The following is a 20,216-nucleotide window of genomic DNA, read 5'->3' as shown; positions in this document are numbered from 1 at the left end:
AAACAGTTCAGCAAATATCTGCAGGTTTTTAACATTCAAACTGTTTTTTCTCTTGCATTGCTGTAAAATGAACGGCAGTGAACTGAAAACCCTGGAGGGGTGACTGAGGGGTGAAGGGGTGGAGGTTTGGTTTTTGTGCGGAGAATCAACCACAGGCGTCACTGTGGGACCTGGCAGCACAGAAGTAAACTGCACTGCTGCTGCTGTTGACGTCTTCTACTGTTAACGTGCAGTTTTGGTCTTTGGATGCTCCTCCGCCCAACTTCACTCCCAGTCCCGCCTCTGGATAAGTGTCCCTGAAGTACACATATCCCAGGAGGAGCATCTGCCCCTCTGACTGCTTGTACCAGAGGATTTGGTCATAGTTGGATTCCCTGTGTGAGCAGTAGATCTTGGCCTCTTGTCCTGGTTTGCTGTAAATTTGACTCGGAGTTTGATAAACTTGTGTTTTTCCAGAGGAACCTGTTGTTGTACAAGAAAAAAATAGGAAGAGGTGATAATTTACAGCTATCAAACTGATAAACTGAATCCAGATGCAGCTCAGAAAGCAGTACACGGACTAAAAACAGGAAATCTAAAGGCTTCTGTGGCGTTACCTGACAGCAGAAGGAAACAAACGCTCAGGACTGAAGCGATCATTCTGCCTCTGCTGACTGCATCTGAAGTTCTGCCCCTTTGAACCCTGGTGTTCATCATTTTGTGGGTGGAGTCACTCAGCAGAGGTTTTTGCACAGACGCTTAGTTGGATGTGGCACTGTGGTAACTAGCTGCACAGAAATAAACGGCACTGCTGCTCAGACTGAGATCCTGGATGGTTAGGGTGCAGGTTTGGCCTTGTCGAGCGCTCCCGGTGATGTTCACGTTCACTCCGGGCTCCGGATATCCATGCATCATGTTCATGTATCCCAGCAGCTGCATGCCGTCGCCCTGTTGCCTGTACCAGAGGATTTTGTCATAGTTCTGGATGCTGTGAGAACAGCTGAGGTTAGCGGAGCTGCTGGGAAGGCGGTGCATCTCAGCTGGAGTCTGCTGGACTCTGAGAGAAGAGCTGGCTGAAGGGCAGAAGAACCATGATCACACCAGGAAAAGGGAAACGACATTTTCAAATCGTACAAACAGAATTCTATATTTCCACTAAAATATCTGCAAAAAGGAGAACACACTTTTACCGAAAAGAAGCATGGCGTTAAAGGTTAACCAGAAGAAGACGTTCATGATTCTCAGTTTCAGAGCTGAAGTTGGTTTCTGGAGATGGATCTACTGCTCTGTTTCTCCTTTTAGTCACCTTCTGGAGATCTTCTTCCTCCTCCTCCTCCTCCTCCATTAAACACTTGTGGGAAGACTGCCACCTGCTGGTGGTCAGATAAAAATAAAAACTAAGTTCTTCTTCCACTTTCGGCTTCTCCCATCAGGGGTCGCCACAGCGAACAAGTCGCATGGTAAATTTGGCAATGTTTTACGCCGGATGCCCTTCCTGACATAACCTTCTCAAACCGGGCTTGGAACCGGCACAGAGGTAGAGAAGGGAACAGGGAGCAGCCCGGAGTCGAACCCTGGTTTCACGGACGGAAGGCGCCGCAAACCAGCACGAGCTAAACTGGCTCCCCAAAAATAAAAACTAAGTTAAACAGTCACTAACTCATTGCTAATGCAATAAGCAACCCTTTTTTAATGTTAGTTAATGCCTGTTAAGCATTAAATAACTATTAGTCAAAGTATTGATCTGAATTTGCATTAATTTGCTTTGAATGTATTATAGGATACATTAGTCAGTGATCAGGTAAAGTTTATTTCCAAATAGATAATTGTTCAAACTTTGCAATAAGGTTCTAAAAATACATTTATTTACTAAAGTTAATTAAGGCTTAAGTAATGCTTATGAAGCTTTCATTTTATTAGGAATTAAGTCAGGCTAAAGTGAAACTAACTGAACAATCAATCACAGTAAATAATTACTTAAAGTATTTACATATGTATGAACTGGCATGTACTTCATCCATTTCTAATGCTAAACAATTGCAACGTTTATTATTGTTTCATAATGCTTTAAAGACCCACTGCAACGAAAATGAGATTTTTGGTGATTTTACCGTGTTCTCATTTGCATTTTTCTGATGATGGAGGACATAAATAAAATTAATTCTGCGTTTCTGTGTATCTATTTATTTAATTGCGGTGAATCAGCAGACGGAAAAATGCTCGCCTGCGCACCAAGGAGAGCAACTGCCTTATTGCAAATCGTCACAGGGTGGTGGGACGTACCAGCCTGGTCAAAGGGTATGGCTCTCGTCACGGAACATCCCCATCCAGGCCACCTCTTGGAAGCTGGCACCCTGCTACATTGGACCCAACGTCATTGACAAAATCATTAACCCATCCTGTGTCCGTCTCCGCTTGCCCGCTGCCCTTGGAGTGCATCAGTCATTTCACGTCTCCCAGATTAAGCCGGTCCGTGAGAACCCTCTGTGCCCGCCGTCCGCTTCCCCTCCGCCCGCCCGTGTCATCGACGGCGCCCCAGCCTTCACCGTCGACGAGCCAGGTGTTGGATGTCCGGCGCCGTATTCGTGGCCTACAGTTCCTGGTGGACTGGGAGGGTTACGGTCCGGAGAAACGGTCCTGGACCTCCCGTTCCCTCATCCTGGTCCCATCCCTCATTGAGGACTTCTGCCGGGCATCCTAGCCTGCCCGGCGGTGGTCGTTGAGGGGGGGGGGTACTGTCATGGTGCCTCTGGCAGTCCGGGTTCCGGCACCTGGGTCTGTCCAGTTTCGAGATCATGACAGAATGTTGTGCTTTCAGTGGATTTTAGCTCCCTCATCTTTGCAGACGCCTCAGCTGGAAGCTGTTAAATATTTTTCACAGAGTCATAAACAGAAAGAAAACGTTTAACATAAGATAAACAGGTGAGGATTTTAAGGGGATTTGTGTCATATAAGATCTAAGGTTCAGCGTAACTCTTTTCCTTGTGTTGATGAAACAGTTCAGCAAATATCTGCAGGTTTTTAACATTCAAACTGTTTTTTCTCTTGCATTGCTGTAAAATGAACGGCAGTGAACTGAAAACCCTGGAGGGGTGACTGAGGGGTGAAGGGGTGGAGGTTTGGTTTTTGTGCGGAGAATCAACCACAGGCGTCACTGTGGGACCTGGCAGCACAGAAGTAAACTGCACTGCTGCTGCTGTTGACGTCTTCTACTGTTAACGTGCAGTTTTGGTCTTTGGATGCTCCTCCGCCCAACTTCACTCCCAGTCCCGCCTCTGGATAAGTGTCCCTGAAGTACACATATCCCAGGAGGAGCATCTGCCCCTCTGACTGCTTGTACCAGAGGATTTGGTCATAGTTGGATTCCCTGTGTGAGCAGTAGATCTTGGCCTCTTGTCCTGGTTTGCTGTAAATTTGACTCGGAGTTTGATAAACTTGTGTTTTTCCAGAGGAACCTGTTGTTGTACAAGAAAAAAATAGGAAGAGGTGATAATTTACAGCTATCAAACTGATAAACTGAATCCAGATGCAGCTCAGAAAGCAGTACACGGACTAAAAACAGGAAATCTAAAGGCTTCTGTGGTGTTACCTGACAGCAGAAGGAAACAAACGCTCAGGACTGAAGCGATCATTCTGCCTCTGCTGACTGCATCTGAAGTTCTGCCCCTTTGAACCCTGGTGTTCATCATTTTGTGGGTGGAGTCACTCAGCAGAGGTTTTTGCACAGACGCTTAGTTGGATGTGGCACTGTGGTAACTAGCTGCACAGAAATAAACGGCACTGCTGCTCAGACTGAGATCCTGGATGGTTAGGGTGCAGGTTTGGCCTTGTCGAGCGCTCCCGGTGATGTTCACGTTCACTCCGGGCTCCGGATATCCAAACATCACGTTCATGTATCCCAGCAGCTGCATGCCGTCGCCCTGCTGCCTGTACCAGAGGATTCTGTCATAGTTCTGGATGCTGTGAGAACAGCTGAGGTTGGTGGAGCTGCCGGGAAGGCGGTGCATCTCAGCTGGAGTCTGCTGGACTCTGAGAGAAGAGCTGGCTGAAAAAAGCAGCATGCCGTTAAAGGTTAACCAGAAGAAGACGTTCATGATTCTCAGTTTCAGAGCTGAAGTTGGTTTCTGGAGATGGATCTGCTGCTCTGTTTCTCCTTTTAGTCACCTTCTGGAGATCTTCTTCCTCCTCCTCCTCCTCCTCTTCCTCCTCCTCCTCCTCCTCCTCCATTAAACACTTGTAGGAAGACTGCCACCTGCTGGTCAGATAAAAATAAAAACGTTAAACAGTTACTAGCTTATTGCTAACACAACAAGGGACCCTTTGTTAATGTTATTTAATGCCTATTAAGCATTAAATAACTATTAATCAAAAGTATTAACCAAAATATGCATTAATTTGCTTTAAATGTATTATAGGATGCATTAGTCAGTGATCAGGTAAAGTTTATTTCCAAATAGATAATTGTTCAAACTTTGCAATAAGGTTCTAATAATACATTTATTTACTAAAGTTAATTAAGGCTCAAGTAATGCTTATGAAGCTTTTTTGTGTTTTATGAAGAGTTAAGTCAGGCTTAAGAAAAACTAACTCAACAATGATGATAGTAAATAATTACTTAAAGTACTTACATATGTATGAACTGGCATGTACTTTATCCTTTTCTAATGCTAAACAATTGCAACTTTTATCATTTTTTTTCATAGTGAATTAAAGACAGACTTCAAATAAAAATGAGGTTTTTGGTTATTTTACCGTGTTCTTGTTGCATTTTTCTGATGGAGGACATAAATAAAGTTAATTCTGAGTTTCTGTGTATCTATTAATTTAATTGCGGTGAATCAGCAGACAGAAAATCACTAGTAAGTGTTTGAAGACCGATGGATTCATAATTTTTCTTTTTTTATTTAGCCATAAAACAGCAGAAACATAATTAAAGTCCCACTCAGATGATCAGAGTGAGACTTTAGGTTGACTATTAAACTTGAGTAAACTGCTAACTGATGCATTAATAAATTTAGTATTAAATGTGGATTAAACCATTGATTAATGCTTGAATATAACTCAAATACATATTAACTAGAATTAATAGAGGGACTCTTATTGTAAACTGTTGTTGTCATCTGCCCTCCATGGTCACTTTTGTATGCAGACCCGCATTTATATATTTTTTTTTTTTATTGGATGTGATAATACTGTTCTGGACTAATATGAATTGAAATATTGTCTGACTTCGTTAAGGAAGAATCCACACCAAACATGAAAGGCAAAAAAACATTTATCCAGTAGCAGATGATCAACACCTCATCACTCAGTGTTTCCTCTGAGATTCTGTTGAAACAAGAAGACGTTTCTGTGCTGATATGTTCCTGCAGGTGTTCCAGATTCAGTTTGTGTTGATATGAATCAGAGGGTTTTTGTGCAGAAAAGCAGCTCATTGAGTCACTGTGTCTACTAGCTGCACAGTAATAAACCCCACTGTCTGCAGGGTTCAGCTTCTCCAGGAGGAGATCCGACTTCTTTGATCTGTCTCCACTTATTGTGACATTTTTCTTGAATTTCTCCTCATAGTTGAGACTGTCATAATAAACATCCCATGAGATCCAGAGCAGAGTCATCCTGTAGCTTCTGGTACCACAAAATGACGTTGTATGAAGAGACTGAGTGACTGCAGCTGATGGTTGCAGAACCCTGAGATCTTTCTAATATTGTTGCTGGATCCTGATGGACTTTGCTGCTCAGTGAGACGTCTGTGTTGAAAGAAGAAAACACATGAAGAAGAGACAAAAGGGTCAATGTGATGAAGCAGATGAAGGTCAGACCTACAGGAGAAGCAGCAGAGAGATCCTGCAGACGTTTCTCATCATCATGTCTGGATCTTCCTCTGTGTCTCAGTGTGGACTGACGGCATGAACATGACAGGAGATCAGCTCAGAGGGGAGGAGACACCAGCTGGAAATACTTATGCATCACCTACTGATCTTACTCTGTAGCGCCCTCTAGAGGACAGCATTGATGGGATCAGCTGAGAGGTTTTTGTTCAGCTCTCTCATGGGTTTGTATCACTGTGTTGACTCACAGCACAGAAATACAAGCCTTTATCTTCAGGCTGCACCTTCTTCACTGTGAACGTTCCTCTCTCAGCTTCTGTCTTGGTGGCTGAGAACTTCTCTTTGCTGAAAGCTCCAAAGTCGTGCTCTCCTCCTCTTTGAGCTGTAGACGTGAAGACGACCAGCTCCATGGTTTCTCCAGGCAGCTGTCTGTACCAGTACATCTGATAAAATGTAGCATCCTTTGTGTGGCTGCAGTTCATGGTTGCATCTTGACCCTTCTTGGTCCACAGCATGGAGGTCTGGCTGACATCACTACCATCAGTTCCACCTGAGTGGAGAACAATGACAGTTCCATAGATGAACATCTGATCTGTGAATCAATCTGAGGAGGTTCCAGAGTTTTACCTTTGATCCAGAGAACAAACAGCAACAAGCTGAGGAGACCACGTCTGCTAGAAGACATGTTGGAAACTGAACGTGTCCATTATGTCTGGATGCAGTTAGAGATGAAGACATGCAGGGAGGAGTGTCTCTACAGGCTGTGGTCCACTGATCTGAGGAAACATGAGGAGGTGTAGTGGGCAGACACTGCCCCCTACTGGTTGTAATTACCATCTATCCATCCATCATCTTCTTCTGCTCATTCGGGCCAGGTCCCAGGCGCAGCAGTCTAAGCAAAGATGCTCAGATTGTCTTCTTCCAGGCCACTCACCTCAGCTCCCCTGGGGGGATCTAGGGCAATCGCAGATGAGCCGAAAGATGTAGTCCCTCCAGCATGTCCTGGGTCTTCCCCAAAGTCTCTACCCAGTGGGACTTGCTTGGAAGACCTCCCCAGGGAGGTGTCCAGGAGGCACCTGGGCCACATACTTGAGCCATCTCTACCAGTCCCCTTCGAAGACCAATTCACTACATTTCTTAAGTTTGATGCCCAGTAATAGAAGTGAAAATTCCGCAGGGCGAGGCCCCCTTCTATTTTAGTTTTTTGGAGGTACATTATATTTAGATGAGGTGCTTACCCTGCCATATAGAGGAGGACATGAGACAGTCTAGTTGCTGAAAAAGCGAGCCAGTAAAGCATATTGGTAGAGTTTGAAAAAGATACAGAAGTTTAGGCAGTATAATCATTTCAACAGAGTTCCCTCGTCCAACTAAAGACATTGCTGGGGAAGACCACTGCCAGACTATCAGTCTGGTGATGTAGTTTGAAAAAAACTATAAAATTTCCTTTGAAGAAATCTTTATACATTTTTGGTAACTGTTACTTTGAAGTAAATAAACCTACTGCGCTCGACTATCAGAGTGAAACCATTGAAGTCTAGGCTTCGTGCTGCTTCATTAACTAGGACGAGCTCACTCTTACTAATGTTCACCGTACAACCTGAAAAACTGCCAAAATAACTGAGTAGTGCCAAGGCAGAGGGAAGAGACTGAGCTGCATTGGAGACATAAAGCAAGATGTCATCTGCATATCGGGAGAGCCTGTGCTCCACACCTCCTCTCCTAACACCAGATGGGTCTTTACAGCTACAAAGTGCAATAGCAAGAGGTTGTATCGCTAAATGAGAGAGAATAGGGCTCAAAGGGCAGCCCTGTTGGGTGCCACGGTACAGGTTAGAGCAGTGTTTTTCAACCTTTTTTGAGCCACGGCACACTTTAACCTTGACAAAAATCCCGCGGCACACCAGCATCCCAAAAAAAAACAAAAAAACAGAAACTCATAGTCTGTTTTGATCTACAGCCCCCCCCCCCCCCCCCCCCCGGCAATCTGACGTGCATTTTTGTGATAATTGTGGCAGAAAAAGCAGGAAGTTGCAGATAATTTTCTAAAAGATGTAATAAAAGTTAAGTTACATACAAACTGTATATTCGTTGTGTTTTCAAGACGCTGTCCCTTTAAGCCAATGCATCATGGGAGATGTAGTGTGAAAACTGCGAGAAAAAGGCAGAAAGACTCGCGTCTCTGAGCTTCATGGTTTTGTTCACTTGTTCCACGGTCTGATACCGGATTCTGTGGAAAGCTACACCGCTAAAGACGAGCTTTAGCTGGTGTTTTTGTCGGAACTGACTGAGTTATGAGCTAAATTGGAACAAGGAAGTGGAGACTTTAACCACTTCTGATTGGTCAGACTGATGACATGTGATTAAGCCTTCAAGAATGATTGGTGGAGTCGTGGAGACAGTAAAAGCTGCGGGACTTTTCCTTACACAGTTATAGCTGCAGCTATTTCGCGTTACCGTCATTCTTATCAAAATGTCTTTAATAGAATCAAATAAACACAAAGAAAAAAGTATTTTATGATCGTTTATAGTCCTAACTACTCAGTGTTTTATCAGGACCTGTTTGGATGAACAAAGAGCTGATTTCCTGGAGATGGTAATTGCTTTTAGATCAGTTAATGAGGGCAATTTTCCACGGCACACTTGACCATCTCCCACGGCACACTAGTGTGCCGCGGCACACTGGTTGAAAAACACTGGGTTAGAGGGACTTGATATTTTGTAGTGCAAATCTTTTCAGTGGGCTTAGAATACAGTAAGTTGATCCATAAGTTAAAGGCAGAAGAATCCAAATCCACATTTATGAACAAAAAACACACAAAAAAACATTTATCCAGAAGCAGATGATCAACACCTCATCACTCAGTGTTTCCTCTGAGATTCTGTAGAAAGAGGAAGACGTTTCTGTGCTGATATGTTCCTGCAGGTGTTCCTGATTCAGTTTGTGTTGATATGAATCAGAGGGTTTTTGTGCAGAAAAGCAGCTCATTGAGTCACTGTGTCTACTAGCTGCACAGTAATAAACCCCACTGTCTGCAGGGTTCAGCTTCTCCAGGAGGAGATCTGACTTCTTTGATCCGTCTCCACTTATTTTGACATTTTTCATGACTTTCTCCTCATAGGTGGCACTTTCATAAACGGTATATCCAATGAGATCCAGAGCAGAGTCATTCTGTAGCTTCTGGTACCACAAAATGACGTTGTATGAAGAGACAGAGTGATTGCAGCTGATGGTTGCAGAACCCTGAGATCTTTCTAATATTGTTGCTGGATCCTGATGGACTTTGCTGCTCAGTGAGACGTCTGTGTTGGAAGAAGAAAACACATGAAGAAGAGACAAAAGGGTCAATGTGATGAAGCAGATGAAGGTCAGACCTACAGGAGAAGCAGCAGAGAGATCCTGCAGACGTTTCTCATCATCATGTCTGGATCTTCCTCTGTGTCTCAGTGTGGACTGACGGCATGAACGTGACAGGAGATCAACTCAGAGGGGAGGAGACACCAGCTGGAAACGCTTCTGCATCACCTGCTGATCTTACTCTGTAGCGCCCTCTAGAGGACAGCATTGATGGGATCAGCTGAGAGGTTTTTGTTCAGCTCTCTCATGGGTTTGTATCGCTGTGTTGACTCACAGCACAGAAATACAAGCCTTTATCTTCAGGCTGCACCTTCTTCACTGTGAACGTTCCTCTCTCAGCTTCTGTCTTGGTGGCTGAGAACTTCTCTTTGCTGAAAGCTCCAAAGTCGTGCTCTCCTCCTCTTTGAGCTGTAGACGTGAAGACGACCAGCTCCATGGTTTCTCCAGGCAGCTGTCTGTACCAGTACATCTGATAATATGTAGCACCCTTTGTGTGGCTGCAGTTCATGGTTGCATTTTGACCCTTCTTGGTCCACAGCATGGAGGTCTGGCTGACATCACTACCATCAGTTCCACCTGAGTGGAGAACAAAGACAGTTCCATAGATGAACATCTGATCTGTGAATCAATCTGAGGAGGTTCCAGAGTTTTACCTTTGATCCAGAGAACAAACAGCAACAAGCTGAGGAGACCACGTCTGCTAGAAGACATGTTGGAAACTGAACGTGTCCGTTATGTCTGGAAGCAGTTAGAGATGAAGACATGCAGGGAGGAGTGTCTCTGCAGGCTGTGGTCTTCTTTCTTAAGAGGAGCAAAAGTTTCCAAATGATCCGTGTCGTGAACTGAACTCGGTTCAGTCACATCTGAAAGCTTTCAAACTGTTGCTGGTCCTAAAAACTCCAGGGTGGGAGGATCCTCAGGTGATGCGTCTGTTAGTCGCTGTCTTTGAAAGCGTGAAAGAGACTGATGGTGGTTTAGAGATAAATTATGAAGAATCAGGCAGATAAAGTTTAGTTTATATTGAACATGCAATGTTTTTTTTAATGACCTTTATTTAAATTTAGTATTTAACACAACAGGAAACTGCTTGAAAATGCCATATGAATAAAAAACAATAATTTTGAGATTGTTTTTTATGGCTACCACTTCTAACCCCCCATTTATCCCGTCTTAGTTGCCCTCGCTGGCTGAGGCTGCGTCAGCACCCCCCCCCCCCCCGCCCGCCACCCTGGTCAGAGCAGCACATGAAAAATTCTCGATGAACCACTTTCTTTCTAAATGGCAGCTATTCATCTCTTAAATATTTAAAATCCCGGTCTGAAATGCTGGAGCAAGAGGGTAACTCTACTTTTGGAAGATTGCCACACTAACGCTGTTAAAGGTTTTGAAAAGTAAAAACAAACAATTTATCTCAAGTGGCTTCCTTCTGATGCTCAGGTAAGGAGGAGGCCGATTGAAATCCGTGGAAGTTTAAATTTGTAGAAGTTACTAAAGTTTTTTTATTTTTTGAAATTCTAGATGGCGGCCTCTTTAGGTCGCAGGTCAACAAAACTTGTTTGTGGTCGAGACGTAACCTGGTGGCGTGTTTGTGAAATGTCATGAAATTTGCTCAAACGTGGAAAAATCAGCAAATTTCATAGTTTGCCCCAAAATGGCGACCAAGCCATGGGTGCTGTGGCCATCCCATAATAACTTTGAAACTTCCTTTAGGTATTCCCAACATGTGTGTTTGGGTTTCATTAGAGGATTTTAAATACCCGGTACTTTTTCAACCCCGAAACATTTCCTTTTTTTTCGATGGTTTCTCCCGCTGTGATGTCATCGCTTATCTTCACTCTTCAGAAAGAAGAATTATTAAAACAATCCGGTCCTTCAGTCTAGGACTGCTGCAGCAAGACAGAATAAAACTGTAAAAAAAGATCAAACTCGTGAGCAAACACGCCTCCTAGTGGATAAAGGTTTCTCCTTTTTTCTGTTTGCTTCTCACTGAGGAGGAGCTTTCTGTGCTGATATCTCTGCTGGCATTGCCACAGCTGTGGTCTCCTTTAGTTTGTGTGATGTGGAGCCTCAGCAGCAGGAGGTTTTTGTACAGCAGAGCAGTGATGTGAAGCACTGTGGAGACGAGCTGCACAGAAGTAAACGGCTCTGCTGCCCTCGCTGATTCCTGCTATGGTTAAGGTGAACGTCTGGTCTTTGTCTGCACTGCCGCCCATCGTCACTCCCAGTCCGCTCTCTGGAAACGCGCTTCCTGACATCATGTATCCAAGAAGCTGCATCTGACCGTCCTCTGACTGTTTGCACCACAGACCGGTATCATAGCTCTGAATGCTGTGGGAACATTTGATTTCAGCTTCTTCTCCAGCATGTTTGAAGACATGTGCAGGCGTCTGGGTGATCTGGTCCATCAGAGATGAAGCTGAAGAACAGAAACAGAACACGTTCCATGAACTGGGTCATGTGTGCTTGGAGACGTGTGAGGAAAGTTTCTCTGACTTTACCTGAAAGCAGGAGGAAATTCAAACTGAAGCAGCACACAGACAGGATCTTCATTTTGGCTTTGAGGACGTTTGCTGTTTGCCCGCTCTGTTGGTGCAAAAAACCAAGAAGGGAGGGGTCACTGTGACTCCTCCCCCTTTCCAGTCATCTCTAAGCTTCACTGTTTGTTGTATTTCTGCAGCCCTGCGGTCTCTCTAACAGTTAAAAATTTAGCACTGACTACCTCAAAAATAATATATTTTGTTTTATTCAATTATCAGTTTTGTTTTGTTTTTAGTGACAATGGTGCAAAGCCTGCTGGGTATCCAGAGTAGAGCACCTGATGCTACAGGGGGTGCTAAAATGACTGTGAACATTTTTTTCCCCTGCTTACTATGAGAGAAGTTTGTTACTTTCAAACGACTGACACTCAAGTGGAAAACCTTTGACTTCCTGATTGAAGCTCATTAAAAAACAAAGACCTGCTGCAGTTCTCCAAGTGACCACCTGGGGATTATCTCACAATCTAGCAAGCTGAATCAAATTCCCTCCAATGGAAAATTATACAACACAAACTAATGAAACTATCAGAAGTTCTAAAAACGGGAACTGGAGGCGTAAGAGCCAAAATGCTGGAAACTGGGATTTGTGGCAAAAAACGTAAACATTTAATAAATAAACTTAAACAGGACAAAATCTGTGGAGAAACAAAAAAATCAGATGACCTGACAATGGAGAGCTGAAAACCCCCAATTGTACTGACTAAAGACAATGAACAGAAATGAAGACAGCTTTTTGATGATTGACATGAACCTGGAGTGACTGACAGGACAGAATATGACCAAAAACTCCACTAAAGAACTGAACTAAACTGCAGAATCCTCACAGCCACATTATGATAACATTAAATATCAATAATTCCAGTATTCTGGGGCTGCAAGTTGCAGGATGTCTGTGTTTAAAATATTATCCTCTGGATTAAACTTGATTCATGTGGATTATGTCTGCAGCTCATTGTGCCAAAATAAAAAGAGCCTCCAGTGTTTTATTGCTTTAACGTCTTCCAAGTCTACGATAAAGTGAAGAAACTCACGTTGGCTCTAATTTGTTTACATAAAAAAAATGTTTTTTATTACTTTCACCAACAGTAGCTAAGTATTTATCTGTTAGTGTCAGCAGGTAGTTTGTGACTGCTTGCACAGATTGCTGATGGTGGATGAAGGACACCTGTGTGGGAGGGCGTGGTCACATACAGAGCAGGGAGGCTGTCATTCTCTTATAGAGCACCAGTGCGCGGCCGGCGGAAGAAGAGGAGGACTGTTGGAGCCGGTGCGTGGGGTTCCTGACACTTGGGCACAGCCTGCAGCAGGAGGACTGTTGGAGCCTGTATCGTTTGAGTTTGGCCTGCTGCTGGAGCCAGAGACGCGAGGTCCGTGACATTTGGGTGCAACCTGCAAGGTGCAGGCAGGAGGAAGGCTTGGAGCCGGAGGTGCGCAATTCAGGACGCGGAGGCGGCAGAACATTGGCCACAGGTCTTCATCGGGGCGCGGACCAGTAAATCGCTCGCGTGGAGGAGAAGGGAGGCAGCACACCCTCAGGAAGATCTCCCACTGCCATTTGGAGACACAGAGGGGTGAACGGGCTTCACCCCTCCTAAAGTTAAGTGTGCCAGCTACACACTGAGCTTCTAGGAGCAGCCTGTAGCTCAGTCACCAGTGGATTTTAATTGGGTTTTATATGGATTGACTTTTAACTCCTTTGCATGACTGTTTTTGTGTTTTTAAAACTATTTGTGGATTTGCCTTGTTTTTATTGCATGTGAACTGGTGGCTTGGAGTGCAGGCCTGCTCGGGTGAAGGACTTGGGTGTGGGACGAACATCAAGGCGGACACTTGGACAATGGCGTGATATGGACAATTACTACCGCTGTTCTCCTGATGTGTTGGCTTTACATGTGTTTTATGTCATTTTGTTTTTAGTTTTTTTTTTACCATTTCTGGTTTTAGACTGTTTTTATTAAAACATTTTAACTATCAGGGCTTTGGCTATCTCTGGAGCAACTAGCAAACTCCCCAGCAGATCCCTAAAATTTTTGATTGCTTTGGGGCCTCACCCCCACCCCTCTGACATTAGTAGTTTATTTTCCCATTTATGGTGTTTTTGCAGTTCTTTTCCGACTCTGAGCCTCTGCTCTTCCTTGAGCACGTCCCTGCTAAAAACCATTATTATTGGAGGATGTGTTCACAACGAGTTTACGAGGGGAATTTGTACTTTCTCTGTATTTGATCTTAGAAAGGGGGTGCGGACTTTTCACAAATGGGTTTTGGTAAAACTTTAGTTAATAGAGTACGGAGCCCGGGATCTGACATGGGTAAAATAATAAATATTCCGTTCCCATAAAATAATTAATCACGTGTTTAGTCATTCATGAACACCGATGTTAGCGATACTTGGATTCACAGCAGATACCTTCACATTTCTGTCTGTGTGTCTCATTACATTACATGGAAGACAAGGAGGATGTTTAGAGATCAGATTTATTTATTTTAAAAAGCTCTACAAAAGCATTGGTAATCACGTCTCCATGTCTGCGTTCACTTAAATTCTGGTACAGTCTCTGTCCTTCCGCAATCAAACGCTTTCCGCCGCTATTTCCATGTCTCTGTGACCCACATTTGTTCAAGAGGGGAAAAATAAAAACAAGAATCATCTATTTATTATTGTCTTGATGAAAATAATAAAAAAATAAGATGTGGGATGCTCAAACGTGCTGCTTCCCCATACCGCAGTGATTCTCCGGACATAGTTTGTTTGAGCTTTCACTGCGTGAAAAGAGCCAGAATCCATGAATATCTGTTGGGGATACACTCTTAAATATCTGAAGAATCTGGACCATGTCTGGTGCATATTCAGACAGGCAGCATATCTAATGATGTCCGGGCAGAAGATACTGGTTGTGTCTTATTTTAGTCATATACAAGTTCCGAATATGACCTGAAGTCATATCAGGAAACATCTGGAGTAAAGATACTGAAGAAGGTAAAAATCCTGTAGTATCTGTAGTGTATACTTAGATAAGTGTTGAAGCATTTCTCATGCATGTCCTCCTTAGTTACCATTTGCCGTATTTTGTGATATGTGCAAAGCCGATACTGCATTAGGACATGTATTGTCTATGGATATTAAATGTATCACTTGTTTGATGTGTGCCTTGCCTTGGCCGACCACTACGAGCTCCGGGCCGCCGCGGAGCTGTTTTGCTTGTCATGCCTGCGGTATGGGATATTGTAGTTTAGGGTCGAACAGAAATAATAATATTCAGGACTTTCTTTTATTAACATACTCGTTAGCAGTCACTTAACATCTGAAGGCTACATGTTACGTTTCCCATCATGCATCACACATATCCCATAATGCATCTCGACCAATCAACGTGTCCCTGTAACTGTGGTGCATTCAAAGACAACAGGGTAAATGTATATCAGACTATCATTTCGTTCCCACGGAATCATAAATGCGTGGGAACGAAATATTATTTTGTGGGAACACTTTATTTTTTTTATTTTACCCATGTCAGATCCCGGGCTCCGTACTAGAGCAGCAGGATTCTGACACAAAAACAGGATTCTGATTGGATTTCTGTACTTTTAGGAGTTTCATTCACCTTTTTTTAGTGTTTCAGTATTTGTAATGTAACCTTCACTTAATTTCCATTGAGGAGTAAAAACACAGAGACCTTTTAAAAGTCCTGTGAAACAGTGGATTCTTCATTACACTGAAACTATTTCTTAAAGGGATCTCAGAGTAAAACAAAGTCTCCACAAACCAATGGGACACGATGCAGTACTTTAAAACCCTGAAGCCACAAACTAGACTCATTGAAGAAGAGAAGAAGCACAGATGGTATCAGCTGAGAGGTTTTTGTTCAGCTCTCTCATGGGTTTGTATCGCTGTGTTCAGCCACAGAACAGAAATACAAGCCTTTATCTCCAGGTTCCACCTTCATCACTGTGAACGTTCCTCTCTCAGGTTCTGTCTTGGTGGCTGAGAACTTCTCTTTGCTGAAAGCTCCAAAGTCGTAGTCATTTTTTTTATTGCTAGGAGTTGTGCACACAATCTGCTCCATGGTTCTTCCAGGCAGCTGTCTGTACCAGTACATCTGGAAATACTGAGCCCCCTTTGTGTGGCTGCAGTTCATGGTTGCATCTTGACCCTTCTTGGTCCACAGCATGGAGGTCTGGCTGACATCACTACCATCAGTTCCACCTGAGTGGAGAACAATGACAGTTCCATAGATGAACATCTGATCTGTGAATCAATCTGAGGAGGTTCCAGAGTTTTACCTTTGATCCAGAGAACAAACAGCAACAAGCTGAGGAGACCACGTCTGCTAGAAGACATGTTGGAAACTGAACGTGTCCGTTATGTCTGGATGCAGTTAGAGATGAAGACATGCAGGGAGGAGTGTCTCTGCAGGCTGTGGTCCACTGATCTGAGGAAACGTGAGGAGGTGAAGTGGGCAGACACTGCCCCCTACTGGTTGAAACAACAACAGCACTCTATGGCTTTATAGCTCATAATCATCTTAAATTGTGACCTTACAACATTACATTAAAATATAAATTCTTCCAAAGGCTGCAAACAGAAAAAAATGAACCTTTATCAAAAAGAACCAGCACTCTGAATGATCATGAAAACCTGGTTTCAGTTCTGTTTGCTGCTTTGCTGCAGGTGTTCCTGATTCAGTTTGTGTTGATATGAATCAGAGGGTTTTTGTGCAGAAAAGCAGCTCATTCAGTCACTGTGTCTACTAGCTGCACAGTAATAAACCCCACTGTCTGCAGGGTTCAGCTTCTCCAGGAGGAGATCCGACTTCTTTGATCCGTCTCCACTTATTTTGACATTTTTCATGACTTTCTCCTCATAGGTGACACTTTCATAAACGGTATATCCAATGAGATCCAGAGCAGAGTCATTCTGTAGCTTCTGGTACCACAATATTGTATCGTATGAAGAGATGGAGTGATTGCAGCTGATGGTTGCAGAACCCTGAGATCTTCCTAATATTGTTGCTGGATCCTGATGGACTTTGCTGCTCAGTGAAACGTCTGTGTTGGAAGAAGAAAACACATGAAGAAGAGACAAAAGGGTCAATGTGATGAAGCAGATGAAGGTCAGACCTACAGGAGAAGCAGCAGAGAGATCCTGCAGACGTTTCTCATCATCATGTCTGGATCTTCCTCTGTGTCTCAGTGTGGACTGACGGCATGAACGTGACAGGAGATCAACTCAGAGGGGAGGAGACACCAGCTGGAAACACTTCTGCATCATTCCTTCTACTTCTTGCAGGATAAATATGTGTCAAAACAAACAAGTAACCAAGAAGAATGTCAAATCCATTCACATGTTAGTTTCCTAAAGTTCAGCCCACTGTTGTTTTTCCACATCCAAAGAATCCAAAGGGAACACTCTTAGAACATTCTAGACTCTGGATGGTCACATGTCTTTGAACATGGATTAATACGTTTCTGCTGACATCGGGTCTGTGTTTCCACTGTGATGCACTCGGTCAGTTTCATGTTATAGTGAAATAAACCTACTGTACCTCTATCCAAATGGTGTTTTCCAAGATTGAGTGTTGGTTTATTTTAATTTGAAATGTTTTAATTGATTTAGTTTGATTCGATTACCTCAGACAGATTGATCTGGTTGGAAACTTAGGAAGAGAAATCAATTCATCAAATAATTGTTATGAAGCCCAAACCGTAGCCTGTTTGCCTGGATGTTTCATAATGGCAGCCCCAGGCTCTCTGCTGCCCCCTTTTGGTTTATCTTTGTTACCGTCATGATGCTGTTCTCCTTTCTCTTCCCTACAGGTGCACTTTGTTATAGGCGGGGACTCATGGTGCACCTGAACCCATCTTCCCTGATCCATGCAGTATTCAGATCACTGTTAGATCCATTTTTTTCTAATGCAACAAAATCCAGTGGATCTTCTGAGCTGTAGTTGTTTTTTTTTCAGACCAACTTTTCTTAAAGTGTTTCCTCTTTGGTTAGCATGCTGCTCTTTTTAAAAACAGAACCCTGCAGTGTTAAAGTGATTCCTTCCTCATCTTCAGTCATATTTACGCCTTTACAGGTTGAATTGTCTGAGTTTGACACCAAACTTTGCTTTAATCTGCCACTTCTAACCATCAGAGGCAGCAGTCCAGGTGCAACCGGCTCTCTTCTCTGAGGAGCAGCAGGAGGTTTTTGTACAGCAGAGCAGTGATGTGAAGCACTGTGGAGACGAGCTGCACAGAAGTAAACGGCTCTGCTGCCCTCGCTGATTCCTGCTATGGTTAAGGTGAACGTCTGGTCTTTGTCTGCACTGCCGCCCATCGTCACTCCCAGTCCGCTCTCTGGAAACGCGCTTCCTGACATCATGTATCCAAGAAGCTGCATCTGACCGTCCTCTGACTATTTGTACCACAGACCGTTATCATAGCTCTGAATGCTGTGGAAACATTTGATTTCAGCTTCTTCTCCAGCATGTTTGAAGACATGTGCAGGCGTCTGGGTGATCTGGTCCATCAGAGATGAAGCTGAAGAACAGAAACAGAACACGTTCCATGAACTGGGTCATGTGTGCTTGGAGACGTGTGAGGAAAGTTTCTCTGACTTTACCTGAAAGCAGGAGGAAATGCAAACTGATGCAGCACACAGACAGGATCTTCATTTTGGGTTTGAGGACGTTTTGTGCTGTTTGCCCGCTCTGTTGGTGCAGACAACCAAGGAGGGAGGTGTCACTGTGACTCCTCCTCTTTTTCCATCAACTGGAGTATTTGGAATATTTCTGTCAAATAACAGACGTCGGTCCTTTTGAGATCATGGATTTGATTTTTCTTTTAGATAGAGAGAGATTCCCATTGGCCTTCTTTTATTAATAACTAAAAAAAAAAGGTGTAATAAAATTGACATTTTTTGTGTATTTAAATTCTTTCCTCAGTGAACTTTTGCATTTTTAAATGTTGGTCTGTTTGTTTTTTCTGTTATTTCCAAAATGATGTTGGATTATGAGACGTTTTCAAATATTTTTCCTTTTTTTAGCTGACAATAAATGGGAATTATTATGTGCAATAGCTCATTTTGTCTTTGGCAGAAGAGAGTGTACTGCCACCTAGTGGTTTAATATTTAGTTTTCATATTTTCAGGTTTTATTCTACGTAAGGATGCTGTTCCATCCTCCTCCTCTTCCTCCCAGCTGCTCATCTTGGTCAAAGTGAGTTTGCAGGACGGAGAGTTCAGAGCACAGACATGAAACAATCAAAGGATGGACAAAGCGCGTCCATGCAGCCGCTGCTACACAAAACAGCTGCTTTGGTTTGATGTTCCACAGGAAGACGTCCATATGACAGAAGAAGGTTGGGCTGCATCGTGAGGAGGTGGGCCCATTCCATCTCTGCTCAAACCGCAAGTGCAGGAACATGGAGATTCCCGCATCTCCAGGCCGTTTCCATGACGACAGCAGACCGGAAATGTCGTTTTTATGCAAACAGTACTTCACTTTCCAGAGTATGTTCATTCAACTCAAACGGACAGAATCATAAATGAATGGGAAAAAATGTGCATCCTCAAGAAATAAATAGATGTATCATAAATATAAATATTTTTAAGTCTTCCAGACAAAACTGGAATTTTTAACAAAAAAAGTAACAAATGGTACAAAAGCGGAAATAGTTACTTCATCTGAACTTTCAGTTGTCTTTACCTGATCAACTTTTTAATTTTTTTTTTTTCCAAATAATCCTTTTTTTTAACCATCAGAGTGAATAAATACTTTGAATTTGTTTGCATGTTTCTTATTATAGAAACAATGACAAATGAAGAAGAAAATCTCGTAAACTTTTTCATTATTTCTTTCTACATTTTCTAAACATGTTTCTTACTATTCTAACCAAATAATCATTTACAATAATAATTTTGATCACATTCTGATTTTTAATGCACTTTTAAAATAAATTTTTGCTTTTAAATTGTAATTTAATAATTCGTATATTTATATATTGAACACGAGCTAAACACTGTCACCGTCTGGTGAGAAGAGGTCATTACAACCGTGGAAACTACAGAAAATGCTGTGGCTGATTTGTTTTATTTTATCTGTCACAGATTTATTATTTATGAATGATATAAATGTACTCAGGTTTTTAGAGACTTTTGTCACGTTCAGATTAAAAGCCTTGAAGCCGATCAGATCTCCATCAGGAAAATGTGAAACAAACCCTCAAAAAGCAGAAAATCTCCAACAAACTCCGCCAGGCTGCTTTTCATTCAGTAGGCGGAGCTTCAGTCCCGGAAGTGGAGTTCGTGACGACCCCATTGATAAAATGCCAGAGTCCATAACGTTCCTGTTTTTATAGGAAGTTTTTTTTTTCAGTTTTCCATTTTTGCGTGAAAAATGAATGGGGGGTGGGGGTCATAAGTAAAATGAGTGCATTTTCTGAGGAACCCCTTCACTTCATTCTGTCCTTGTTTTCCCAGCATCTTTCACTGTGGAGCTTTACATTTCTACATATCAATGTCATGAAAACTTT

General features: G+C 42.9%; 4 gene segments (V, D, J or C); all 4 read right to left on the bottom strand.

Moving 5' to 3' along the window:
* Positions 1-2,723: 2,723 nt before the first annotated feature.
* LOC105358013 lies at positions 2,724-3,699 on the bottom strand. The segment is given in 2 exon segments: positions 2,724-3,434; positions 3,569-3,699. Coding segments are annotated over 2 exon segments (417 nt in total).
* A 2,109-nt stretch (positions 3,700-5,808) lies between these two features.
* Positions 5,809-6,639, bottom strand: LOC101168271. The segment is given in 2 exon segments: positions 5,809-6,357; positions 6,435-6,639. Coding segments are annotated over 2 exon segments (390 nt in total).
* Positions 6,640-9,244: 2,605 nt separating this feature from the next.
* On the bottom strand, positions 9,245-10,304 carry LOC105358306. The segment is given in 2 exon segments: positions 9,245-9,741; positions 9,819-10,304. Coding segments are annotated over 2 exon segments (390 nt in total).
* A 126-nt stretch (positions 10,305-10,430) lies between these two features.
* LOC101158919 lies at positions 10,431-11,838 on the bottom strand. The segment is given in 2 exon segments: positions 10,431-11,581; positions 11,664-11,838. Coding segments are annotated over 2 exon segments (423 nt in total).
* Between the last annotated feature and the right edge of the window lie 8,378 nt (positions 11,839-20,216).

Source organism: Oryzias latipes, chromosome 22 (assembly GCF_002234675.1).
Source record: "Oryzias latipes chromosome 22, ASM223467v1".
Taxonomy (NCBI): domain Eukaryota; kingdom Metazoa; phylum Chordata; class Actinopteri; order Beloniformes; family Adrianichthyidae; genus Oryzias; species Oryzias latipes.
Note: the sequence above shows the minus strand (reverse complement) of the source record. Positions and strands in the feature narration are given on the sequence as shown.